Source organism: Vipera berus, assembly GCF_964194415.1.
Source record: "Vipera berus genome assembly, chromosome: 3".
In the NCBI taxonomy this organism is placed as follows: domain Eukaryota; kingdom Metazoa; phylum Chordata; class Lepidosauria; order Squamata; family Viperidae; genus Vipera; species Vipera berus.
In genome coordinates this window covers 172,859,839-172,887,118 of record NC_138204.1, presented here as the reverse complement: position 1 = coordinate 172,887,118, position 27,280 = coordinate 172,859,839, and the positions used below count along the sequence as shown (strand labels likewise).

General features: G+C 36.0%; 1 protein-coding gene across 1 annotated transcript in view; it reads right to left on the bottom strand.

The window, feature by feature from the left end:
• Positions 1 to 26,623, bottom strand: part of LOC308667057 (desmoglein-4-like) — a gene marked incomplete at both ends in the record, with an annotated part of 33,300 nt that extends 6,677 nt beyond the window's left edge. Inside the window, 11 exons of the mRNA XM_081326121.1 lie at positions 1,007 to 1,228; positions 1,909 to 2,051; positions 2,745 to 3,016; positions 4,882 to 5,067; positions 6,870 to 7,004; positions 8,596 to 8,759; positions 10,592 to 10,739; positions 11,424 to 11,579; positions 13,431 to 13,559; positions 14,097 to 14,135; positions 26,576 to 26,623. Of these exons, the coding sequence (XP_081182247.1) occupies positions 1,007 to 1,228; positions 1,909 to 2,051; positions 2,745 to 3,016; positions 4,882 to 5,067; positions 6,870 to 7,004; positions 8,596 to 8,759; positions 10,592 to 10,739; positions 11,424 to 11,579; positions 13,431 to 13,559; positions 14,097 to 14,135; positions 26,576 to 26,623 (1,642 nt within the window). The remainder of the gene's footprint in view (positions 1 to 1,006; positions 1,229 to 1,908; positions 2,052 to 2,744; positions 3,017 to 4,881; positions 5,068 to 6,869; positions 7,005 to 8,595; positions 8,760 to 10,591; positions 10,740 to 11,423; positions 11,580 to 13,430; positions 13,560 to 14,096; positions 14,136 to 26,575) is intronic.
• Between the last annotated feature and the right edge of the window lie 657 nt (positions 26,624 to 27,280).

Below are 27,280 nucleotides of genomic sequence, written 5' to 3'. Positions count from 1 at the left end.
TGACTCTGTAAACCGCTTAGAGAGGGCTGTAAATCACTGTGAAGTGATATATAAGTCAGAATGATATTGCTATTTGATAAAACTTACTTTGTTTCTCCTCCTCCTCCTCCTCCTCATTTTCATACTGCTGACTTTTTCCCTTCCTTCCTAAAAATAACTCTAGACTAAGAGAAATGGTATGCCACTGCCCTGTAGTGCTGGGATTTGTATATGATTGGTGGATTAATCTTTGAAATTCAGATAGATCAGACATGTCAAACACAAGGCCTGGGGCTGGATCCGGCCTGCGAAGTGGTTTCATGTGGCCCGCAAAGCCATCCTGGAAACAGTGAGGGAACGGCCCCCACTGCCTTGGCCCTGGCCCAGAGACCCTCCTTCTGCCAGAGACCCTCAGATCTGTCCCATTCCTGCCCAGGCCCCCATAGGCACCCTTGATGCGAACGATGTAGAGCTGGCCATGCCCACCCAGTAGGCCATACGCACGCTAGCCACACCCACCCAGTAGGCCATACCCACCCGGCCCCCTGAGGGCTAGCCATATCCACCCTGGCCATACCCACCCGGCCCCCTGAGGGCAATCACAATGCTGATGCGGCCTTCAATCAAATTGAGTTTGACACCCCTGAGATAGATCAATAATTCAAGGCAATAAACTGTATCAGTTAAAATATCCCCAAAGTTATTTCTTTCTTTGGGTTTCCTTGTATTTATTTACATATTGCATATTGGAAAAATATAGTTTGACAAAAAATTCAGAAAGAAGAAAGGGGAGGGGGACTGTAGTGCAGTTGTCTGAAATGAACATTTGACCACAGGACTTCTTTAAAAAGCCCAAGCCGCCACCAACAGATTCTTGTGTGCAACCATTGGTTGCACATATAGTATTCCACATTTGAGAAGAATGTTAGACACTCCTCAGCAAGAATAGATATAAAGGGAGGGTTGAGTGGGGAAGAAGAGCATATTTATTAAGATGAAAAAACCCTGAACATGTAATTTCACTCACCATTTACTACTTTGATATCCCATGAGCTGTCTTGAGGCTGAGTGACAATACTAAATTTAAAGGGTGGTCCATATGGAGAATCATCTGGATCTTTAGCTGTGATCACCACGTTTGGATTGTCCATACATACTCTCCTGATCTCCTCAGTCACAATGGGACAGTTATCATTAACATCTTGAATAGTAAGCATAATAGTGCCAGTGGCTGTCGTGTAAGGGCTGTCTGCAATAAATAATACCCATGAAGGAGAATAAAATCAAATGTCATCACACAACAATTTATGTTGCACAAGTACAATTAACTGAATGCATAAATAAGATCCCAAGGATCATCTGGAAAAGTTAATTTGAGCAGATAAGGAAACGATGGGAAGAAAAGAGACAGTTTTTAATAGCTGAATGGCATGTATAATTTTAAATGCATCTTGCAAAATGAAGGCTAATTTAAAAGATTCTCAATTCAATTACAACATCTGTGGATAACACTAAAACATGTAAGAGTAGTATCCAGAGTTTGTCAGATCTCTAAATACATAGCAAAGACAAGATTAAAAAGTGTGGGCAGAAGTGGTGGTTCTCAGTACAAATTTTGTTTGCATCCCTGTGCAGCTGAACAGCAAATTGTTAGCAATGCAGTTTCATGGCTGGCTGAGGAATTCTGGGAGTTGAAGTCCACACATCTGAAAGTTGCCAAGTTTGATCAACATTGCTATAGAGATTTAAAACAACCAGCAAAATGTTTGTTCATGATGTTTACTTTATTTCATTTAAAAGTTACATAGAGCACTTTCCCACTTAGTCAAAACAGCTAGGGTTATAAATATTTGGAATAATAATTCCATATTTCTAAGTGTGTACTGCTTATGAGCAATAATGAATATTAAAAAAATTCCATGTTCTTACCTCTCATAATAGCAAGCACCTCTGCTGTGTATACCCCTTTGACTACATAATTTGATTCTCGATCAATAGTTTTCTTAAAAGTGATGACAGCTGTTTGAGGATTGATCTGCAACCAGGCAGCAGGATCACGGCCCATCTCATATCTGTGTTTTGAACAATGGAAATGCTTAGAATGAATTATGAATGGTAAAATAGTGACAGATATTAAACCTTTGCTAATGCACACTGTCCAATTTGATTGACTCATTCATTTGTACATAAAAGATTTCTGACATTTGCAGATCTAATAATTTCTGAGGTTGCTAGCCATTTTTTTCTTGAAATAGCATAGGAATAAAATGTATCCCCTTTTTCCCTCTGTCAAAGTACCAGCTAATAATCACACTGAAGCATTTCACACTCGACTATTGCAAGCAGTTTTCGGAAATACAGAATATTCTAATGTACACTATTTTTTTTGTCACAAAGTCTGGAGAAGTTTGCAACTCTTGTCAAGGCTGAATATCAATTCTGGATTCACTGGCTGAATTTTGCCATGAGACTTTGAGCCCCATACTAGTCAGGTATGATTTAGCTTAGAATCTTTAATGAAATATAATACTTGAGGTTGATTTATGGTGAATATCCTGTTTTGGGGATTTGAGAAATAAAAGTTCTAAATATATACAATACATTTAAACCAAAACCATATGAAAGCGCAATTTATTGAGGGAAGACAAAATTGAAGTAGAGAAAAGTCTGCTTAAGGGGATGACTTTCGGTATTCTAAGCAATTAGTTATCCCTTCCAATTTGATTTAGCTGAATACATAAGTTTCAGGCCAAAAGCTATCTTACCGAATATTTTTAGCAACTTTTCCAGTATCCTGATCAATGGCTTGGAATGTCCCAACAGTATAAGTGAGTATAGTTTCACTTGTTAAGCTCTCAGATGCAGTGACGGTCAGCGTAGATGGACGAAAAGCTGGTCCTTCAATTACATTAGTTATCTGTACCACAATTGGGGTTCCAATAGGTTGATAAAGAGAAGCCACTGAAGAGTGGAAAGGGGCAACATTTCGCACACCAATATTAATGTTTATGGTTGAAAATTGTTCATAATCAAATTCCTAAAATAAAGAAATGGCATACATCAACTTTTTATTTGAATTATATTTGTGTGTGTGTGTTTGTGTGTGCACACAAACACATAAAACCTATCTCTTAATAGTATATCCAGATATATAGAACATAATCTTTAATCATGTAGAATGACAGATCTTCCAAGAATAGGAAGAAATCATTTCTGAAATAGAGCCAGCCATTCAAAAACTTCTAACTACAAATAAAGAGGAAATCAGATTGGAGATTCTGCTGAATATTAAAAAAAATGATGTTAATGAAATCAAATACCACCAAGAAACAAATTAACTCCATTAGGAATATGAAGCCAAATATATATATATATATATATATATATATATATATATATATATATATATATATATATATATATATATATATATATATATATATATATATATATATATATATATATATATATATATATATATATATATATATATATATATATATATATATATATATATATATATATATATATATATATATATATATATATATACCGTATATACTTGAGTATAAGCCGAATTTTCCAGCCCACTTTTTGGGCTGAAAAATTCCACTTCGGCTTATACTCCAGTCAACAAAAAAACTTACCGAGGACTTGTGCGCGGCCGAGGCTTTGGTGCTTCCGGGATCGCGCGCACCTCTCCCAAGCCACCGCCGTCCGGAGACCTGCCGAAGTTTGGGGAGGTTTGGGGAGGTGCGCGCGCACCTCCCCAAACCTCCCCAAACTTCGGCAGGTCTCCGGACGGCGGCGGCTTGGGAGAGGTGCGCGCGATCCTGGAAGCACCGAAGCCTCGGCCGCGCGCAAGTCCTCGGTAAGCTCCGGGCGGGCACTTGCTTCGCGTCTCCTGAGGGAAGGGGGGGCGACTGGAGCGGGCGTGTTTCCTCGCCTGCTGGGCGCCGCGATTTGCCCGGGGAACGCGCGGGCCCCGAATGGCAGCGTGGAGCGAGGAAGCGGACAGCCAGGGCTTCCCCGAGAGCCGCGGCCACACAGGGTATTCCTGTGTATTCAGGCTTGCAAAATGGCGGATCGAGCCTCTGCTGGCGGCAGAGGCTTGCAGAGCGCGGATCCAGCCTCCGCCGGCGGCGGAGGCTTGCAGAACGGCGGATCGGCTTATACTCGAGTCAATAACTTTTTCCAGTTTTTGGGGGTGAAATTGGGGGTCTCGGCTTATACTCGAGTCGGCTTATACTCAAGTATATACGGTATATATATGTTGGTTTATTTATTTATTTCCTCAGCCTGAGCAGAATTGCCTTAAGCCATTTTAAAAACAAATCAGCATGAGTACAGGACAATAGTAGCTTAAATGCTAAGTATTATAAATGTGTATATTTACAGAATTTAATATGTAAATAAAGTCATCAGAAATCTTGATCATTCTTAACACCTTCCTCTTCCACTGTGATGCCTATGCCTTGTTGCCAACTTGCAAACAGCTGATTGTTGTGCTGGCTGCAGTGACCCAACTCTATAACTGCTGCTAGCCTTTTTCTCATCTTCAATAGTCTCCCCCCCCTCAACTGACTGCATCTAGGGCAGACCTCCACTACCTCTGCCTCATCCTGCCCTTGGTAAGTTATACATACTTGTATCACAATAAATAAGATTTAACAACCAATTTAGCTGCTTTTGGTTTATATACGAGGCATACAATGATATAGTTCAGGAAAGACTGCAGAAGTAGGCTAAATAATTTCCATTTAATAACAAAAAATCTCTACGGAGACATTCTTATGGGCACTACTATCATAAACAAAATGCGAGGGAAGATGACTGATTATCACACACTCAAAATCAAAATGTAAGTTTAAAAAATAATAAAAGAAAATTTGAAATTCATACCTTTACAACACTCAGGATACCTTCATTAGTCGTTCTGTCTATTGTGATCTCAAAGTTGTGGTTTTCATTTCCAGAGATAAAGAAAAATTCTGCAAACCAGTTATCTGTAAATTCTTGATCTGCATCAAATACCTGTATCCTCAGCAGCTCCTGACTCAGTGAATTTTCTAGAATGGATACTGAAAACTAGAAGAGAAAGAACATCCCAGTTGGCAGTGAAGACATGCATTAGATTCCCGTCAGTTTGAAAGAAATTTGGCATACTACTGTCACTGTGATTTCAAATGCTACAAATAGTATCCACTCCTTTTATTATAAGATATTATGATATTAAAGGTAGTTGTACCTCATGCTTACTTATTGGGTAATGTACAAAAATTGTGGATAAACATGGAAAAAGTGTTTTTAATCTGGAGAAAGGAAAACTTTTTTTAATTTTTTTAATCCTGAGGATAGCTTGACTCGATTCAAACATACACTTAAACATAGGAGCTTAATGCTGGGTCAGACTACAGAGTGTCACCTTGCCACTGCAAAAATTACATATAATTTATTTTAGATGTTTGCTCATGTTGCCTACATTGGATGGAATGACCCTCCAAGATCATACAACTTCATACATGAAGGGTTACTCACTGTAGAGTCTATACTGTAGACTCAAAACAGAGTTAGCAGCATGACCTCATTCATGGCATCTGTATTCGAATAGAGTGAATAAGTGCAATGAACTCAAAGATCATCCTTAGTTTACTATAACAATCCTACCTGCTCACTTTTCTATTTCCATCATACCTGGTAGAGCATAGTAGTTTCCTCTCTTCATTTTTCTCTTTGTTTTTAGTGGGCAGTAGCTATATTATCACTCATGATGACAACACAACTTTCCAAGCTACATTGTAATTCTTATCTAGTTCCTATGAATTGCTAAATGAATTGCTAAAACTATGGGCTATACTATAAATTGGATGCTCTTCAGTTTGTAAGAGCAATATGTTGTTATGAACAAGCAACTTCAATGTCAGGAAGAGGAATCTAGCCTTCAATTGTATGTTTTGTGTTCTCTGAATAATTTATTTTAGTGAAAAAGTTCATTCATTATATGGTGATGTGGAAATAGCACTGCAGGCCTAGGTATACTTGTGATCAAATTACTTGTCCTATGTATTTTTTCATCAGAACATCATTTTACACATGGTTGCACAACAATGAAAATAGATTTTCAATGGGTGTTAATTCACCAGTGAGATGTAGTCAATCCCATTTGTTTTAGAGGTCAGATCATATTTTATATAATTTATGATTCTTGTAAAAATTATTTTCATGCCATTAACACTGATTTATGTTAGCCTCATTTTTTTTTAAAAAAACTTATCTTTAATGCATGAAGAAATCCTAAAATTTTAAGCCACAGACTTTGGTCTAAGAGGTTGTCGGCTTACCTGGTTTGTTTCTGAATCCTTAGCCAACACTGCATTATTAAATATTTTACCTTTAGGAAAATTTGAATCAAGTTCTTAAATTATTCTCTCTCCTTTGGAAAGAAAAGATTAACTATGTGGATCAAATATATATCCATTTCTTCCTGGAGTTCCAAAGGCATAAAAATCCATCTCTATATTGATCTTATTTCTAATTCTCAAAGATGATTAGAGAATGTAGAAATAATTTCTATCTTGATGATTATTCAATCATAATATCTCCTACTATTGCTTATGGAAGGAACTAGGATGACATAATGGCCCTGAAAGTGGTTAGGAAGTAATGGATAGAAAAGTGTTGCCAAGTGGTAGCTGGGAGAAAGATTGAAAGATTGAAACATAATATTGCATAAGAAGGATATGCAATATTAAAACTACTCCTTTTCCGGAATGGATCTGTTGATATCTACTGCAGTGAGTGAGTGAGTGAGTAAGAATAATTGTAAAATCAAGAATTACCAGACTGAAACAAAACTAATGATGGATCGTATTAGCTATCAGTAAGCTTACCGAGTTCTGTGAAAGAGTAGGAAAATTGTCATTCACATCCTGAACTTTAACCTGACACAAACATTCTGATGATATTCCATCTGGCCCTCCATTTCTGTCTGAGGCTTTGACAACAAGAGTATATTGACTTTGTTCCTAGAGAAAATATGGAGGAGAAGAAACAGAAGAGGGAATAATATGACAAATGCTTTAAAATCACTTAAGTAATAAAGAACATTGGTCTGATCTAGAGCTTTTTAATTTTATGAAATATGGATTTTATTTTATATTTTGGAATATGCATATTTCATATATACTGTACATATATATCTTCTTCTTTGCTCTTTCACTGAAATAATTGTTTAGAATAAATGCAGTGCACTAATAAGATTTACTACTAAATTAGCAAGCACTGGATTACTGCGTTAGAAATAATCAGTGTCTCCCCCACTTTATTTGTTTATTCAGTTTATGTGGTTGCCCATCTCACATACATGACTCTGGGTAGCTCACACAATAAAATAAAAAAAATGATTAAAATAAAAAACATTAAAACAAATTAAAACCATAAACCATAATCTGGGAGATACAATGCATACAATTACTAGTGGTATAATATAGGATCCATGCAGCCATCAGATTTCCCCAGGCATAATGATAAAAATGTATTTTAAAAGCCTTCTGAAAAGCCAGTAGGACAGGGACTGATGTAATTTTAGGGGGAACAATGTTCCAAATGAGGGATGCTGTGGCAGAAAAGGCCATCCTCCAGTGTGCTGTCAGATGATGTTCCTTAGTACACAGGACCCATATCATGTCTCTCCTGCCAGTTCTGATGGGATGGAAGGAGAGGTGGCCTCTTAAATAACCTGGCCTATGCCATGTAGAGGTTTAAAGTTTAAAACCTTGAACTGAATGCAGAAACAAATTGGCAACCAATACAGCTAGTGGAGCCAAGGAGTAACAAATACTGTCCACACTGCTGCATTTTACATCAGCTATAGCTTCTGAATTGTTTCCCATCCAAACACCTATTGCCTCCAGACACCAGGGCAGGAAATCAACAGTATCACTTAGTTTGCCAGAGCTGAACATGCATACTGATGATACCCTCACCATGTAGCTATGCATGATTTTGCTCTGTGGCTTCATGTACGTTACACAGGAGTGGAAATAGTACCAAGTCCCATGGGAATCCACAGAGTGGGGGCCAAGGGCTGGACCTCTTTCAACCCTGACTAAAACTAGCTGGATCAGCGCAATACAGTGCCACCCACTCCCAACCCCTGGAATCTGTCTAGAAAGATACCATGGTCAGTGGTCCTGAAGATCACTGAGAAGCTGAGAAGAGCAAATCTGTTTTTTTCTTAGTCATTTTCATGGCATACATATTGCTTGCAGCTGTTACTGGGTTTCCAGAAATCTCGCTTCTTTTCAACACAAGTATTTATTTTGAATGAATACTTACTGTATTGATTTTATGAATGATTTTATTTTTAACATATTTTGAAAGCATTTATTTAATAAACTTATATAGCTGCCTAGCCATCAGAAGAAACTCTGGGTAGTGAATAGAACAAAAATACAGAAACCTAAAGAAAACAATAAATACTACTGAGGCCCTGATGAAAATCATATTCATCGATCTACCACCACCCCATGCCAGTTCCATCAATATCCCAGCCACAAAATATTCTGTTTTCCCAACAATAGTTCTCTGTAAAAGGCATTTCTGTTTTGTGTTTACCTCTCTATCAAGAGCTTTTGCAATGTGAAGTTCTCCATTCTCTGTGTTCAAGATAAACAGTAATGGGCCTGAAGGACTCTGGCTTTCAATCTTGTAGGCAATTTTGGAATTTAAATTATTTGGCTCATCAGCATCTGTAGCAGTTATTTTCATTACAAATGTATCTGGAAGGAAGGAAAAGACAAAAGGGGGGGAAAGCTTCAGATATTAAGATATTAAAACCATAGAGCGCCATCATTTGTGAAATCTCTAATTTAAGATGCTTATAAAGAAGAAAAAGGAGTGCACTTTTTCATACTAGGAAGGCACGTTCATGGAAGTTTATGAATCATTTTCTACTGATCTGCTACCAAGGATGTACCCCATGAAAAAGTAAAGATTTTTTCCAAACTATTTAAACAAACAGCTTGAGTTAATTGTAATGTAATGCTTTGCTTTTTAGATTATACAGGTCTTTTACCTAGCAATTATTTCAATTATCTCGGAACAAATATTGCATTTTTTGCTTGCCTATACAGCAATATTAAGTGATAATGATCATAGGTGGGTGGTGGGTGGGCAGCTAAGTAAGGAAACAGATACCAACAAAGGAGAATATTTGTAGCTCAGGGTTGAAACGAAGGGTCCTTGGTGCTCTCTGAGCTTGGTTGTTTTCTTGCAGACATTTAATTACCCAAACTATAATAAATGGTATAAATATTATTATACAAAACCTGTGAATTACACCCCAATGTCAGACACTGGGTGCAACATCTCGTTACATATGATTATTCTGACATAATCTCAATTTGCTGCTGACAGATGCCATAGCAGGTTAGGCCCTCTTAGGCCCTAAATGTTTTGGTGGATAAGTGGAGCGCTGACTATACTAGTTGTATAGTCAGTGCTCCACCTGTCTACCAAAACCTTATAATAGTTCATTTAGTGATCGTTTAAAGTTACAACATCACTGAAAAAATTGACTTATGACCATTTTTCACCCTTATGACCATTGCAGTATCCTCATGGTCATGTGACCAAAATTTGGATGCTTGGCAATTGGTTCATATTTATGACAATTGCAGTGTCCCCAGACCTTTTGCGACCTTCTGACAAGTAAAGTCAATGGGGAAGCCAGATTCACTTAACAACCGGTTTATTAACAACAATTGCAATGATTCATTTAACAACTGTGGCAAGAAAAGTTGTAAAAATGGAGCAAAACTCACTTAAAAAATGTCTCGATTAGCAACATAAATTTTGGGCTCAATTATGGTTGTACGTTGAGGACTACCTCTATATTCCACTGTGGATTAATAAAAAAATTGATAAATATATCAAATGTGATCAAGAATAAGCCAGGGAACCATAAACAGGCCACACTGATGTGTGTATTAATCACAGTGGAAAAATGTGACTTACTGTTATCAACTCAATTGTTATTTATTCCCTGACCAGGATAGCATATCTTGATATCGTGCTTTATTATTTGTTTATCTTCAAGATATATCCTTAGCAGAAAAAGAAAGCCTCCATTTTTCAGTTTTCAAAGTGAAACATTTAAGAGCAGTGGCACAAATGCCAATGTGTTCAATATGGGAGAATTAAACTCCAATTAATTTCTCTCTTGACAAAAATGGAACCCATGGCACAATCCGGTGCAACTTCCTAAGTGCCATTAAATTAATGAAGACTTTACTCTGAAGGAAGATACTGCTGCATTCATATACATGTTTTCCAGAAATTAGTAATTATACAGGTTTCAAATGATACATGTAACCATACATACTGGCTACTATTCTGGGCAGGGAGCAATAATAACAATAATAACAATTAATAATAATAATAATAATAATAATAATAATAATAATAATAACAACAACAACAACAACAACAACAACAACAATAATAATAATAATAATAATAATAAGTTGGAAGGGACCTTGGAGGTCATCTAGTCCAACCCCCTGCTCAGGCAGGAAACCCTATACCATTTCAGGCAAATGAAGGTACTTACTCTCCATGCTGCTTTCTATTATTGACCCTGAGAACATGTGTTGTGTAAATATTGGTGGATTGTCATTTATATCCAGAACGCGAACACGAAGATCAAGAGGTGTTTCTACTGATTTTCCAGTCATAACATTTATAGCATGACAGTGAATCTGAATTAAGGTATTAAAAAAAGATAAACAGCTTTATTCAAAAGGACAATAAAGTAGTGAAAATACTTTCAATAGTGAGCTAAAGAAACTTCATTACATATTGCAAGAATTCAGGTCATCTTTGACCTAATTACAAAATGATTTCTGACTTTTCTCATAGCTAAGAGTGATAAATATAACCATAGCAACTCATATAAAAATTGAAGCAAGAGAATAATTTTTTTAAAATTATACCAACCATCCAAGAAAAGCACCCCAATTTTATATTAAAAACCATCAACATTCTAGAAAGATGTATAATTTTAATTTTAATTCTAAAACTGAAAGTGGAACCTCATTAAAAAGGCTAATTTTTAGAAGTTGTTACGAGCTGCTGTAAAGGCATATTTACATGTTTTTAATATTTTATCACTGGGGCTTGTTAGTTTAATCTTTTTTTAACATTTGTATCATTGTGTTTTATTGTTGTTAGCCGCCCTGAGTCCTTCGGGAGATAGGGTGGCATATAAGTCCCAATAATAAATAAATAAATAAATAAATATTTTTTGGAGTCTTAACAAACATGCTTAAAATGTCAAGGGGTCTCAGGAGATCACCTTCTATACGGGAGGTGAGTGACCATCGTTTAGATACTGTAATCATAAACCATAACAGGTAAAGATCTGTTTTGCCACTATTACTTACCACAAACATTGGAGTCTCCTCTCGATCTACTATTTTTGTTATATTAATTTCACCAGTCTTCTGGTTAATGACAAATACTCCCACAGGATGTTGATCAATGCCTACTCCACTTATTTTATATATAATTGGCTGCGTGCTTTCACAATCTGATCGGATCTGTTTTAGAAAGAAAAATTTAAAAATATTGCAGTCTTTTATTATTGTTTTTTACTTTAAATAATGTGATAAACTAGGTTTGGTATGGCTCAGTAGGAACCATACTTAAGATGTCTGATAACTGACACCATCTGAGAGGCCTGGATAGGTGCAATTCATTAGGTGGTAGCTTTAATTTAATTTAAATAACTTCTGATTTGTTTAGTTGACCCAGATCAAAAAATGAGTGTTGTCCTTGATAGGGCAAAGTAACAGTTTTCCTCTTCCTTATGGACTTGGAAAGAGTGATCCCCTGATTGGAAAAAAATTCCTAAGTAAAGACCCCAGAAAGACTAGGGGAGAAGGGAGTTAAAAGTGGCGAGAAACTACAAGAGGGGGAAGGAATTTAAGGAATATAAAAGAATACCTAAAAATGGAACTCAGACTGACTTAAAGAAAAACTGCTTAACCCCCAGGACATGGAAAATCTTTTTAGATTCAATTTTCAGGGGAAATAACTTAAAGAGAACTTTTAAAAAATTTTTGAAAAAAACTTTTTAAACCCAGATATAGACATTTCTGTCCCACTTTCTTTTCAGGGATAAACATCAAAGTCCTCTTTGATTAAGCCACAAAGTAGCTAGAGTAATTAGACTGAGTATATTGATTTTATCTGGAATTCTTGTGTGTGATTATTGGGTCCATTTGTTTTTGTAACATGCCCCTTTCCTCAACTCCTTTTTATAATTATGCATTTGTCTTCCTTAGTAGTTCTAAATAGAAATGAAAACCTTCCCAATATGCAAAACTACATGGTTCCATATTTAGCCCTTATGCTTTAGATTGTAACAAATTTAGTTCTATATCCCTGGCCTTTGGGCAGGAAAATCCAAAGCATTTTTTTTCCATTTTTTAGACTTGGGAGAAGCCCCAAGTATAAAGACTAAGAACTCCTCAGCTGGATAGATTAAGGTGGGATATATGTGTTAGAAAAGTTTAGTGGCAACCTGTTGTAATTATCTCATATTGTAGAAGTCTTGGGAGAAAACTTTTGTTAAGATAGTTTTAAATGGTTGTTTCTCACTGATTTAGAGTTTTTTCAGATTTCAGTTTTTATGTGAAAACAGTAAATAAAAATCAGGGGAATGGTATGCTTTAGCATAACTTAATTAATATAATAATACATATTCCAGTGCTGAGTCTAGCTAGCACTACCAATTTGGTATTGACTAAGGAAAAAATATTGACGAGTAAAGAAAATAAATTCTGTGCCCAGCAGGATCTATGGAAGAATCTTTTTTACATAATATTTTTATTTCTAAAAAAGTTACAGTAAATATAAACAGTGCAATAAAATTCAGTGCATACATGTAAGGATTGGAAAGGAAAACAAGAAAAACTATTCATAAAATCAGATATTAATAATTCCTTTATATTCCTCCCATACATTAATATATTCATCTGGCAAAAAACAAGTATGGCTCCCCTGCTTAACATAACATGTAAAATCAGACCAAATATTTGAGAAACCTGTAACTTTAGTTTGACAGCATGCAAGTGAAAAATGTAGCTTAATTTTTAGCTAGGGCAATATGCAGAATCTTTTTATACACATATTCCTAGTACTCCAAAACGATTGTGTATTTCATCTCTTCCCTCATTTTTGCGGGGGAAGCACAGAAAGAGAAGACAGTATAGTAAAATTGGTAGGGATAACAGCCAGTTTAATATTTGAACTCTACATAAAACTCAATTGATGAGACAGAATAATTGCATAATAAAAACCTGGTCTGGAAATTCCCTTAGCCAAGTTGTTGCTTTTGTTTTTTGCAACTGCTTGAATTTTACCTATATAAAATGCTTGGAACTTACTCTTGCAATTGGGTTTCGTTTTGAATTATCTTCTCCTTCCCTACACGCAGCAGCAAATTTAATCCATTCTCGTTTCTGCCTCCGATGGGATTTCCATCTCTCCACTCCTTTTTCATTCCATTCTTTTACCTTGAATAAAGGACACACCAATATTATTAGACCAACTAAATGGCATCACAGGGATGTAATAGTACATTTACAATACGAAATAGAATAGATTAGCTGCACATTATCTGTTGCTTTTTGCTTAAGAAGAAGCTCTTCACTAGTTTTCTAACTTCACAGAATATTTCCAGATATTCAGATGTTTTAAGTGGAATGGCCTAATCCTAGGAAGCTGTAAACTGGGAAAGAAACACCACCAGAATAGGTTCTCTGTTAATGTGAGAATTTGATTCAGAGGGCCATATTATCTCAAGAGACAGAGCAGTGGGTCACTGGGAAGACTGATGGCTCCAGGCCAGGACCCTGAAGGAGGCAGAGGAAGAACATGTGTGAAAATAAGAACGTATGCTGGGAATGCTTTTCCTATGGTTATCAAAGGCTCAAGCAATAAGGAGGGCTGAGTCTCGCATACTGATTTACAATAAATAGTGTTTTTCTAGCAAATCTCAATTAGATTTGTATTGTAGACATTACTAGCAAATGAACTAAAATGATTATTACCTTAACATGAAAAGTACCAATGCTGAAATCCAGGGACACCTGGAAAAGAAACAAGGACAAAGTAAGCACAATGGTCTCATTAACTCTGACTCTTTAGATAGTTGAAATACATGGAGAAGAAGAAAAAAAGAATCCTATTGCACAAGATCATAATGTAGAAACTAGTTTCATGTATATTTCTTTCCTTGCAACACTGTTTTATCTTTGAATTAGAGGTTCCTTCAGTTTTAATTAGCACATATCTCACTTTTTGGGGGGGCCAAATGACCCACATTTAAGTTTACTTCCACTCATCTCTGATTATTGGCAATATTGGTTGAGGCTGGTTCCATAACATTCAGAGCATCATGAGTATCCCACTCTTAGTTTCAACAAATCTGATGGAAAAAACCCCCAAACTGATAAAACAAAGTTTGATTTTATTTTAAAATATAATAAATCCTAAAACTCAAAAGTGACAGTATGTCAATAATTTTAGATAGAACACAAGGAAGTTATGCCTCTTATAAATAGATAGCTTCAATTACACGCATAATTAAAATGTCTGATAAAAATCCCTACCTTGTAGGATTAAGTCTAGCAACTTAAAGACAAAGAAGAAAAAAAAGCAAGTGTACAAGTTCTATAAATTTTGGTATGAATGTTGCTCCTTCACCAAATGATTGTTGACACTAAGGTTTAGACATTTGCTTTAAAAATTTGAAATCCATGATTCTTGGGATAGTAAGCTGTATGGTTTATACTACTCTATTTTCAACAAATACTGCAATCATGCCTTTGCAAAAAATATTCAATTGTAATTTTGTTCCATATGTAAAGGAGAACATGGGCACTTTCTATGTCTTAAGGCTTCTGGAATGACAAGCCACTCCCAAGATATGAGGATTTTCAAGATGATTTTTCCCATAGCACCAAAAATCTGGGTGTGTCTGTAGAAGCATAAGATATGTGTGAACTTCATTTTGGTTCAGGTGAAGACTGAAATTTTGATTCATGATGCACTATTCCAATATTTCTGGCTTCCGGCTTGTTTTATATATTTTAATATTTGTATTACTTATTTGTTTTATTTTAAGTTATAGAATATATATAGGTTGAGCATTGTCTTTAGATGGAGAGCTTGTCAAATGATGTAGATATGTTTTAAAAGAAAAATAAAAGACAAAGCAGTTTGGGTGTATATGTATGGAGACTTCTCTAGAGCTACACCTTCCCCATGAAATTTGCATTCAGATTATAAACACACACACAATTATACAATACATAATACAATATAGGACAATTATATTACTCTACAACACAACATGAAGTTCATACAGTGAAGCTTACTGACAGTCTTGTCACAAAGCCTGATGCTAAGAGGGAATAGTTAGGGGGAGATATCTTTGTGCTAGGGAGCATTAGAACTTGGATCTCTCTATTCTTAATCTAGCACTTTAACTATTAAACAATACTGGTTCTCCAAGGGACCATAAGGGACTCAAAAAAGAAAAAGAAAGAGGAATTGCACATGAGAATGAAGCAAAATTATTTTCTATCAGTTACATAATATTTATTTTAGCATAATGACAGCATAGTTATTTGAGCATTGATGTGAACAGAGAGGTTACAGCATATGAGATGGTTTTAACTGTTTTAAATCTTAAATTTGTACACAGTCCAAAGTGTGCTTGAATTGCAATGGCAAACAAAACTTATATTCATGCATCTGGTTGTGCTTATGATTTTTTTTAAAAAAGTAATTGGAATATTTTGTCCAATTAAATTAAATTAGCAGCTGTGAAGTAATATTTAAATATTTAAATTTAAATAGCAAAAAATGATATATTAAAATTTCTTTTGATGTTGTAGTTTCTCCTATAATAAATTTTAGATGGTATGTTTCCCAGGACAGGAACCTGTCTTGCATCTTGAACTTGTTATATCAAAAGCCATGTATTTGATAGAATCAGTTCTTCCTACTGGGGAGCTAACCCTGCCAGAGAAAATAACCATTTTAGCTAGAAATTAAAGAAAGAAGTCCATTCCTGGTGTCCTAGAGTTGACACTAAACCCAGTTCTAAACATAGGTACCATCAATGTAAGAGAATATTTGTAATTCAAGGTTGAACTGTGGGGTCCTTGGTGCTCTCTGAGTTTGGTTGGTTTCTTGTAGACATTTCATTACCAAACTAGATAACATCATCAGTGCTAAAAGGGAAAGTCCATGCTATAAGTCCCTTTTAGCATTGTTGTTATTTGGTGATGAAATGTCTGCAGGAAACCAACCAAACTCAGAGAGCACCAAGGCCCTCACATATGGTACAATTTGGGACCTAGCTGTAACTAGGAATGCAGGGTTGATAAGTCAGTTTGACCAAACCGAGTTGAAAGCATCACATTCCTTAAGGATACAAATCTTTAATTGTATAATAATGCTGTCCTCACAAACTTAGAGAAGTGCAAGGGGGTATTGGCCATCACTTGTCCAAAAATATTTTAAAACAAGAGATTTAACTTCCAATCTCTACTTGTTATTTAAATCTTTCAGGTCCTTTTGCGAAAAATCATAATGTTAATTATTTATTATGTATTAATAGTTTTTTTCAGCTAATAGCAAAGAAAAGATTACAAAGCCCCTCCCATACTATTTGAAGAGATGGAAAGGCCTGGTGGTTGGCAAGTACTAAAGATAATGGTTTTCAAAAACAGCAGCTCCAAAGAAATTTTTTCACACTCAGGCATGTTTTATGAGAGAAGAAATAAAAAAGGAAGAGCTTGTTCTTGTTCAGAAGAGTGTAACTAATGCTAAAGAAGCACTTGTTTTTTTCAATGTGCTTATTATGGCTTTGCCTCACCTCCCCATGATAAAGTTATTGATTATAAATCCATAGCACTTTTTTTAGGTCCAATGATATGGGTGGTTCCTAGAACTGCAAACTTAGATATGTGCATACTGAGTAGGGTTTTTCCCCCGAACCAGTTTAAAACCATTTTGTGTTCCCATGAGATCAGCAGTATTGAAGAGCTGAGATTATTTATTTCTGGCTCAACAGCTGTGTAATTAAAATTACTGCTGAGCTAAGAATTTTTTTTTAATGCTCTGCCTTCCTTTGCCTAGTGGAAGGAACTGTTGCCTTACTCCTTTTCCCACCTTTTAATGTTCAACTCCTGTAAGGAAACTCTTCCTTTGATGGTTTTTGCCCAATTCATGACAAGAGTTTTGCTGGTTTTCCCCTTACCTGCAGAATTTAGGAGCTAACATGTAAAATTTCGGGCTGTTTTCTGTTCTTTTCTTTCTTTTGGCCATCTTGCAGGAATGGTGGGATTTTTGTTGCTGTAGGAACTCAGGGTGAAGTAGTTATGGTCTTGTTGTCAGTATATCAAGTGGGCAGCAGGAAAAGCAATTATGGGTGGTCTTTATATTGCTGCTGAAGGTTTGGGGAGATGAAATAGTGGATGCATGATATTACCCCTGGATAGGACAAACATCAAGTTCCAGTCTGCTTACCGTATTCAGTTGCAAACAGGAAAATTCTATCCCTCACTTCCCAATAGCAAGTTTCAATTCAATGAAAGTCACTTTGCTTTATAAAGTATTTCAAAGCAGAAGACAATTTGGGACAAATCCAAATAGGAAATTTTGATGTACTTTTTTAGTTCCAGGATAGACAAGAGCAGGTGTGTGCTTATATTGTGTCTTTCCCTGGACAGTTCTTCCTCTATCTACTCCACCATCTTTCTGATTTCCTATATTTCAACTAAACCCAGAAGAAGATTTCACAAGAGAGCTTCTTCCACTGGACTTTTAAAATTTATTTATTTATCCAATTTATTGGCTGCCCATTTCACCATGGGGTAAATAGAAGGCCTTATTCAATTTTTACAGGGAAATCTTGATTTTGAGAAATCACTGATGAATTTCTCCTTCAGAAGAAATTCAGAGAATATATATTCAACCAATTTCTCTGCTAAAACATTTGGAAGAGAAGAAAACCATCTGGGCAGTGGTGGGATTCAACCAGTTCGCACCACTTTGGCAGAACCGGCAGCTAATTTTTTGTTGTCTAGGCCCAGAATGGACTTCCAGAAGCGGCATCCATACAGAGAACCGGTTGCTCACATATTTGAATCCCACCACTGCATCTGGGCCTATCCTAGTTGCATTATGCTGACTTCTCCTTTGAAAAGTAAGGATATTGTTACTGATTATTTCATACCAGTTTGACTTCAATTGCTAAGGCTACAGTGGATTCCCCAAAGCCTGCTCCTCTGGGAATTCGTCACAGCTTAATTCAGGGTGTGGTGGGTGGTGAATGTTTATGTAGGACATGCTTACATACCTCCTAATGACAGGTATACGTCCTGACTTTCATTCTATATCAGCTGCAGGGAAAAAACCCTCAATCCTAGATACCCTATTGTATGACTCATAATAAGATATGTCTGACTTTTCTCGCCTGCAGTTGCTATGGAATCAAGATCTTGTTATACTTCATTAAGAGACATGCAAACAGGGCTTCAAATGCAGTGATGCCATATGGGGATAACTTTTGTGTCTGGTATACATCAAACTATATTCTCAATCTCTGCCATAATAAATAGTTTGTAGGCTATTCATTGATGGTTTTCCTTAAGAGAATAGGAGAATTGGCTGAGGATCTGTTAGAACTGCAAATCCTCAGATAATTCTTTTATTCTCTTAATACTTGCTAAAAATTCTATCATGTCCTTTCATATAAAAATAGAGTGACAAAGCATTCTATGGCAGTAGATATTAATAACTACAGTATAACATTTATCATTGTGAATGGAACATTCCTAGTAAGCCTGTAGAGAATAACTTTTGAATTGAAATATTTTAGGACACAATAATTGTATAAATTTTTGTACTGAGAAATTTTGCCATTATTTACTAGAATAAATAGTAACAGCATCAAAACACAAGAGTGTTCATGAAGGGCCTTCAGATAGGTTTAAATAAGATTTGTACAAAAGAACTTAATGATGCCTTCTGCTCTTCATTAGAAGAGAAGCACTAAGTACAATAGATATGTTTTGTGTTTGTTATGTGATACCTGTTAAGAAACTATTTACCTGAAGGAAAAATTAAGAAGAGACAAGCAGATACATTGGTCCTTCTCAGCTATAATTTTTTGTTAAAGAAAAGAGAAGATGTGTCATTCCCAAATTAAAAGATGTTAATATTGCTTCTTGCCATTAGAAAACTGTTAGCGTGAGGTGAATGTATGTGTATTTTTGTCTTTCTGTCTTTCTGTAAGCAATATATAGCTACACATTCCACATATTGTACGGAAGCATGTATAATTCACCCTTTGTTTTATTGGATAAGTTGTTTTATTGGAGAGTTGATTCTTAATTAAGCAGTCTGAAACCAAAAACCATAATTTCTGAGCACTGACTGAAAGCATATATGATGCAATCTGTGATTGATTTTTCTAATAATTGCATGGGAGAAATGTTGCTTGATAAATTATACTCTGATCTTAATATTTGATATTTTCATTTGTTCCAGTAATGGTTTAAAGTATGCATTTTATACAGTGTTTTTTTTTCTAAAAAAAAGGGTGCCAGAACTCAGAGGTGCTGTCACTGGGAGTGATGCCTGTGTCTTGCTATGGCATTGCTGCCCGTCCTTTGCACCCCTGCCACTGCGGCTCAGAGCCACATGCTGTGGGGATTCCTCTCCCCACGGCTGCTGTCGGGATTCCCCTCCCCGCAGTTGCCATGCCATGGCCCGTGCTGAGCCCCCACCCGGAGCTGCTCCGAACCCCGACCCAGAGCTGTGTTCCTTGTGGCAGTGGTCTCCGGCGCCAAACAGCCTCTTTCCAACCACATCCAGAAAAATTTGTAACAAACATTGGAATTCTCAAGGCCATGTTTGGTATTTCCCAGCAATCTGTTACTGGAAGGAAAATGCAATCTCTGCTGCGTTACTGATCCCAGAGAAGCATTTGCATGTATGCAGGTATCATTAGGGTGCCATAGTTATGGATGAGAAATATTGGTTGCAAAGCTGGCATTTCTGGATGTAATACTGATATTTTGGACTTATTTTTGGTTTTTTGCATGTTTGATATTTTTAAAAAGGCATATGCTACTGACTACACTTATGCACATATGTAACATCTTTTGCTAGGATACATGATCACTGCTTGTCCAGAATGTGAAAAGTGAAAGATTGTGACTAAACAAAATTTTAATGTACAGATAATACCACCAGAAATTATTTTAGTCTTTTTAATAAATGTGGTTATTGATGTTAAGCTCACCATGGAAAACATTATATATTGTTATGTATATACTAGGTTAATTATTTAAAGACTGAAGTGCAACATAACTAGATTCTAAATAATCTATTTTTCAAAACACACAACAGTCCAAACAGTAAAAGTAAAGTCCAAATTAAGAATATTTCATTCTTAAGAATTGTTTAATTTAAAGTGGTTTAGTTGTAATAGATGGTTATAGATTCAAAATAGTTTTCAAGAGTGTACAAAAGATACTATTTTTTTCTAGCATCAGCTAAATTAGACATATTACACTGAGAAAAATGTTTCTCATTTCTTTCCTGTTACCTTTATTGATTTCATTGCAGAGATGTTAACATAGGAAATAGATTATTTTGTTATCTAATCTTATCTTTCAAAAGACAGAAGCAGATGAAAAATGTGAGGTTCTTTCCTGTTGGCTTTTTTGAATTAGCTGTTTTAGATTCTAAAAGTTTAGTTCCTAAAGAAGTAACCTTGTAAATAATTTTAATGTCCTCCTCTAGTGCAGGGTAGGCAACCTTGGCTCTTTTATGACTCAAGGACTTCAACTCTCAGAATTCCTGAGCCAGCATGGCTCAGCTTGGAAACCTCTCTCTTTCCCCTCAGCGTGGCTGGCTCAGGATTTCTGGGAGTTGAAGTCCACGAGTCATAAAAAAGAGCCAAGATTGCCTACTCCTAAAGCCAATAGAGGGAGCCTTTTTTTGTGCAAAAAAGGGTGCCGGAACGCCGTTCTGAGCGTTCTATGAGAAAAAAAGCCCTGATTTTATATACGACAAAACTAATAGCTATGTATAGTTTTATCACAGTTCTGATGAGGCACAATCAATTGCTCAAGCTTTTGTCAACAACAGTATAATTCATTCAAGGAAATGCTGTAAAAGATAGCTGGGAATGCAGCATAAAATAACTGGGAAAGAAATTCTCTAGAAACCAACTGCTGTTTGCAGTGAGAGGTCCAAGGTCCTCTTCCAAAGTCCAAGCATGCAGACTATTGTTTCTTATAGTTAAAAAACGGAAAGCCAATTAACACAGATATTTCTTTGGGCTGCTCACCTCTTCTGGGTATAGTGATTTCTTTAAGATTTCTATGGCATAGGGTTAAGAAGAATACACAATCAAAAAGATAAGTCGGTTGACAAAATTCTCAAGAGTAATTCAATGATTGATCTAAGTCAGTATATGAAATTAAAGTTGGAATCTCAGTTAGTAGCCTTATTAGTAGCAAATGTTAATAACTTTTGCCAGCTGAAACAGATAGTTTGGGACAAATGAATCCAGCCTTAGAATGGAATATTGCAGCTATCAAATATCATCTTTAATTGTCGAACTAGCTGCTGTGTCTGCAGGAGCCCCACAAAAATCAAGCTGTCAGGGTGACTATGTCTTCAAAGCCCCATCACTTCTTTACATGTGGCAACACATATAGAGAAAGGGAGGGGCTTTGATTCCTGTCTTACCTTTTTTGAGAGCCTCTCCTGGAACTGAGAAGGAATGGTTAATCTCTCTGATCCTTTTTTAAACAGAAAATCTGACTGTAATTCAATTTTTACTCTGGTGCTAGACAGAACATGTTTGTTTTTGGGTAATCAGAAAAGATGTACGTAAAACATTTTAAATTAGCAAAAACAAAGATTAATTCTCCATGATACACCAAGAAAAAAAACCTGAAGGTAAATTGTATTGCATTCCTTAATGCCAACAGTGGTCGTCTGAAGTTATTGAGGTTTTAAATTCCATTCTTCATCTGATCTTATTTGGGCTACATGTGTAAAAACAGAATAAGAAGTGGCCTTCAGCTTTGACCTCTTTGTGCGGTAAGTATGGGTGTATTTGTTTATAAATATCAGGACCAAATCATGAGCATTTGTTCAAGATGAAAATATTGTAAATGAGAGTTGCCTCAGTTCCCTAACTTTAGCATGCTGCTTTGCAATTTCAGCTTCAAAGCCAACTGCAAACAGGAATTAATTCACTGTGGTTCTTGCCAAAGCAATATTATATGCAATTATGAAATACTCCCTACTCCACCTACTTGCAACCAAATGACTGAACATGCCCTTAATTCCAGATCTGTTCCCTTTCCCAGTGCTGTTCATTCTAGGAGTTGGGTCTGCTCCCTTTGAAGATAAGCAGAATGTTGCTGTGAACAAAGCTGGATATTTGAGCACATTATGCTATTAGTCATCATTGTGTCATTGTAGTATGCAGTTGTATCAGCAGTTTGGACTAGGTATTTGATTCCTGAGCCAACACTCCAACTGTACAAGATTAGATCTTTCTTTCTTTTATTAAATTATCTCCAGAATTCTATAATTCTGCCATCAACTACCAGGCAGTAATGTCTTCAAACATAAATAATATTAAATATTCAAATTCCCACCAAAAAGACCCTCAGCTTGCATCACTGTCTTTGACTTATTTACTTAGAAATAAGGCCCTTAAAGTTTATTCCCAGATAAGTAGGATTGTATCAAAAGCTAATCAAAGTAGGGCAGTTGGCTACATTGAAAAAATGGCAGTGTTAAAACACTTCTAATATTGTCACCAAACCCCAATGGGAATGTCTCTATAAAATCACCAGGAATTAAGGTTGCCTTCAGTTCCTTTAACTTTAATTTTTAAATTTATCTTTAAGTAGGATTACAACATCAGTGTGTATTCGTGTGTGTGTGTGTGTGTGTGTGTGTGTGTGTGTGTGAGAGAGAGAGAGAGAGAGAGAGAGAGAGAATTTTGATAGTATATTGTACTATATTGCTAATTTGATCATAAACTGATTGAATGTGATCCAAGTTAGGAGCTCTCTGAATGAATACAGGGCTTTGTGCATACCTGTATCCTAATTTAGATGCACACCTGGAGATGTCTTTCCATCACCCTTGTAATTATTCTCCTGAGACCCATTCAACTGGTTAAACATGTATTTTACAATGGGCGGGGATGCTCATTCTTATGAGCATTTATGAGCTTCATACAAGTGGCAGTACTTGGGAGGACCTTTGCCTTTTCTTTATGTTAGAGACTATAAAGCAGGAGTCTTCAAACTTGGCCCTTTTATGACTCGTGGACTTCAACTCCCAGAATTCCTCAGCCAATGTGCCTGGCTGAGGAATTCTGGGAGTTGAAGTCCACGAGTCATAAAAGGGCCAAGTTTGAAGACCCCTGCTATAAAGAATACAAAGACGGTTTAGCTCTGTTGCATAGAAATTGGCTTGTTCTTTGCTGGTGAGAGAATTTAGGTTCTTTATTTTACATATTGAATATGCATGAATCAGGTGTGGGCTGTGCATTAAAATCATAGTATCAATAATTTTCAAATATCTCTTCTGGTGACAGCAGCATGGTAGATAAACTAATTCTGTGCTTTAGTTAGAGACTCAGATGCTGGCAAGCTTTCTTGTTTTAATACTTTGCAGGTTGCAACTCATCAAAAATACTTTTTAAAGGAAGATAGAGAAATGCTTCTCTTTTTATCAGGCCCTTTCCCCCCTAAATTGTTGTCTTCCATTGCTTGTAATACAAGAACAAAATTGCTAATCTTAATCTACCCATCAGCTACTCAGGTGAGATTTGGGGAAAAGATCTGGAAGCAGTTTAGCATTCTTTGATTCTGGAGCATTTTCCATTTTCCTAACCCTAGCCAAAATTTCATGTGAGTGCCCTGTAGAATTTGATATTTCTCTGACGTAAACCCTACATTTTTTTAAGTGAATGGATACAACCAGTGTTCACTTTTGGAAATCAATGGTGTTTTCCCTTTGGGCCAACAGCTTATTATTATTAATGGATACTAATTTTTTTGGGAGGGGTTGTTGAAAAAAAGGTAAGCATTCCTAAAACTCTTAAGAATCTGGAGATAAACCAGTGATCTTGCTACAAGAGTTTTGATAACAAGCTATTACCTGTTTTGTATTTAGATTTACATGAAAACAGTTCACTTTTCTTAAGATTGTTAATCTTTACTGAAAAAATAATCCACCCACAGATCACATGCTCTTGCAGATGGACTGTAACTTCCAATAAATGAAACTTCTGTCATCTGATGCCCTCCAGATGTCTTGGACTACAACCCTGATCATGCCATCTAGCAATATAAGGCAATAGGTTGGAGGATAGTGAATTAGCCAAGATTTGTATTCCAAATCTTTAAATGAATTGTGTACTAATGATGATTGCAGAAAGACAAAAAACTTGGAGAAAAATTATTTAGATCTCTGAAATTGGCTGAAACTTAAATTTATATTATTGAACCAATCCAAACTCATTTTTAATTAAGAAAAAGAGAGTGTTTAGCTGCTACAAACTACAAATCATTTTGTGTGAAGTATGAATGGTAGCAATAAACCAGTTTTTATTAGGTGGCAAAAGTAGGTGGCAGGTGGCAAAAGTATTATGCTACTTTGCCTTCTTAAAACAAGTCAATACATATACTCTAAACCCAACCCAACTGTATAATTTGGTCTCTTGAAATAAACATTTGGAGATGGGAAATATCATATCATCTCCCTTTTAAATATAATTTGTTATGAATAAGACTAATAGTTGAATCTTCCATGCATATAACTGTTTGGATTTCACATGTTCAGCAGTGCATATTCCTTCCTTCCAAGGACAATCAATCATAAATAGGTTTCAATGTATTTTATATTGTGATCTATGTAATTATCTATGATATTGCAAAGGCCTATATTCTACTTCTTCATATAAAACCTCCAAAGTTATTCTGAATTATTTGTTGGTTCTGCTTTTGATAATCACAGCACTTCACCAGTAAGGTATGTTAAAGAGATTCAGCATATCTAATAAATTTATCCATTTTCTCTTTGAAAAATGAGGACCAGCTTCCCTCTCAATACAATATTAAGAGCATACTGAAAGTCCTCCCAAAGAAGGCCCCAAAAGAAAATTTGTTGGCAAATACCTAGGACCCGAAACTAGTGGGATTCATGATATGAGTTGCAAGTAGCTTAGATTGAGGCCTGTAGGTCTATCTCTTTTAAAGAAAGTTTGAAAAATGGATCTGGATTTTGTGCTAAAAGACACGATGCTGCAAGTAAAACTGACTGAGGCTGCAGTTGGTATGCTAGCTGATCAGAGAAGTGTGGATTGTTAGGTGAACAGCCTAATCCCATTCCATTTCCACATTGTAAGCAACACTCCAGATTTAAAGAAGCCTGTTTGTTGTACCAAATATTTTTGTTAGTTTTTGAACAGCTGTCTCTCCAGATGAGCTTGATTTTACTGAAGTAAAAACAGCAGAGCTGGCTTCATTTGTTGTAGAAATGAGTTACAGAATTTCACATCAAAACACACACACACACACACACACACACACGCACACACACATATGCAGCATAGATGTTTTGTTTACTTAAAACTTAGAATTAATTGTTAAAATTGTGAATACCAGAAAAGCTATGAAATTATGAATGGGGGGAATATCGGTGATGAACGTACACCCTCAGCCTCTCCATGGTTCTCAGTATTGAATTCTTGAGCATTAAGATGAATTCTACACCTGTCAGGTCTTAGCATCAACTCTATTTCCCTTAGTTAGGAAATTAGAGCCAAAAGCATTAGAGCCAAAAGCATTAATATGATGGAGGTCCATGCTAATTCCACATGCACATGTTTTTGAAATCAACATTCAATCTAGAGTGGACAATGTAATGATATTTGTATATCATTCAATTTTAATCTTTTAATTCAAATTAAAACCCAAATCTTGATTCCATTTAGACTAACTGCAACCTGCCTCCAGAGGTGGTGAATGCTCCAACACTGGAGGTTTTTAAGAAGAGACTGGACAGCCATTTGCCTGAAATGGTATAAGGTTTCCTGCCTGAGCAGGGGGTTGGACTAGATGACCTCCAAGGTCCCTTCCAACTTTATTATTATTATTATTACTGTGTTACCATGCTTATACATACAGAAATATGTCCTGAATGTGAAGGATTTACACTTTCGTAAGAAAGAGGATTGCACTCAAAATCTTTTCTAGTATCTCCAACTTCATCTTAAATAAAATAAAACTAGATTTCCAATAAACAGTTTAAGAATATCCATTAATTAAGTTAAGAAATTCCTGCACCATCAGCATTAACTTAAACAAAATGGAACCCCAGAAATCACCTACACACAAAAGATCCTTTGCAAGAAATCAATATTTGGATTTTTATATTAAAAAAAAGTTTTGAAAATCCATCTTACCATTAAAATAAACAGCACAGCAGCTGCTCTGCAAGGAAGCCAGTCCATTTCATCTGTAGTTTCTTAAATCCAAGGAAGGGGCAATAATGCTCCAGGTGTCTGTACCTTTCCCTTCCCCCCAGTGGCAATGCCTGTAAAAAGACACTGCACAGATGTTCTTCCACCCAGGCTTTGGAGCAACCTCTGGCTTCCTCACAAGGGAGCACTGAAGATGCTGTATAACACAGAATATCTCTCCACCCAAACTTCTGGGCAGGTCTGACTCGAAATGCTTGACAACATCATTGTTGCTCCAAGCGAAAAAAGATTCTGACACACCTTGATAGTTGTTGAAATAAAATATTTTTTGGCATCCAGAACAGAAAGATCAGAAACCACCCAAACTACCCATCATCATTTTTTTCTTCTTCTTTGTGTGCACCCATCAAAACCAATAGCTCAATGAACAGGAGTGTGTGGGAGTCCTGAAACACTGGAATAACTCTTGGGATTCTATTACAATGGATCATTAGCTGTTCAGACTGAATCTGGTGTGGTTTGGTGCATCTGCTCCTTTCAGATAATTTGAGAAGGATTGTCTTCATGTGAAGGTCTTGGTCCAGTTGTCCCATTGATAAATAAATAAATAAATAAATAAATAAATAAATAAATAAATAAATAAATAAATAAATAAATAAATGACTATACTTCTGAAAGGAGATTAAA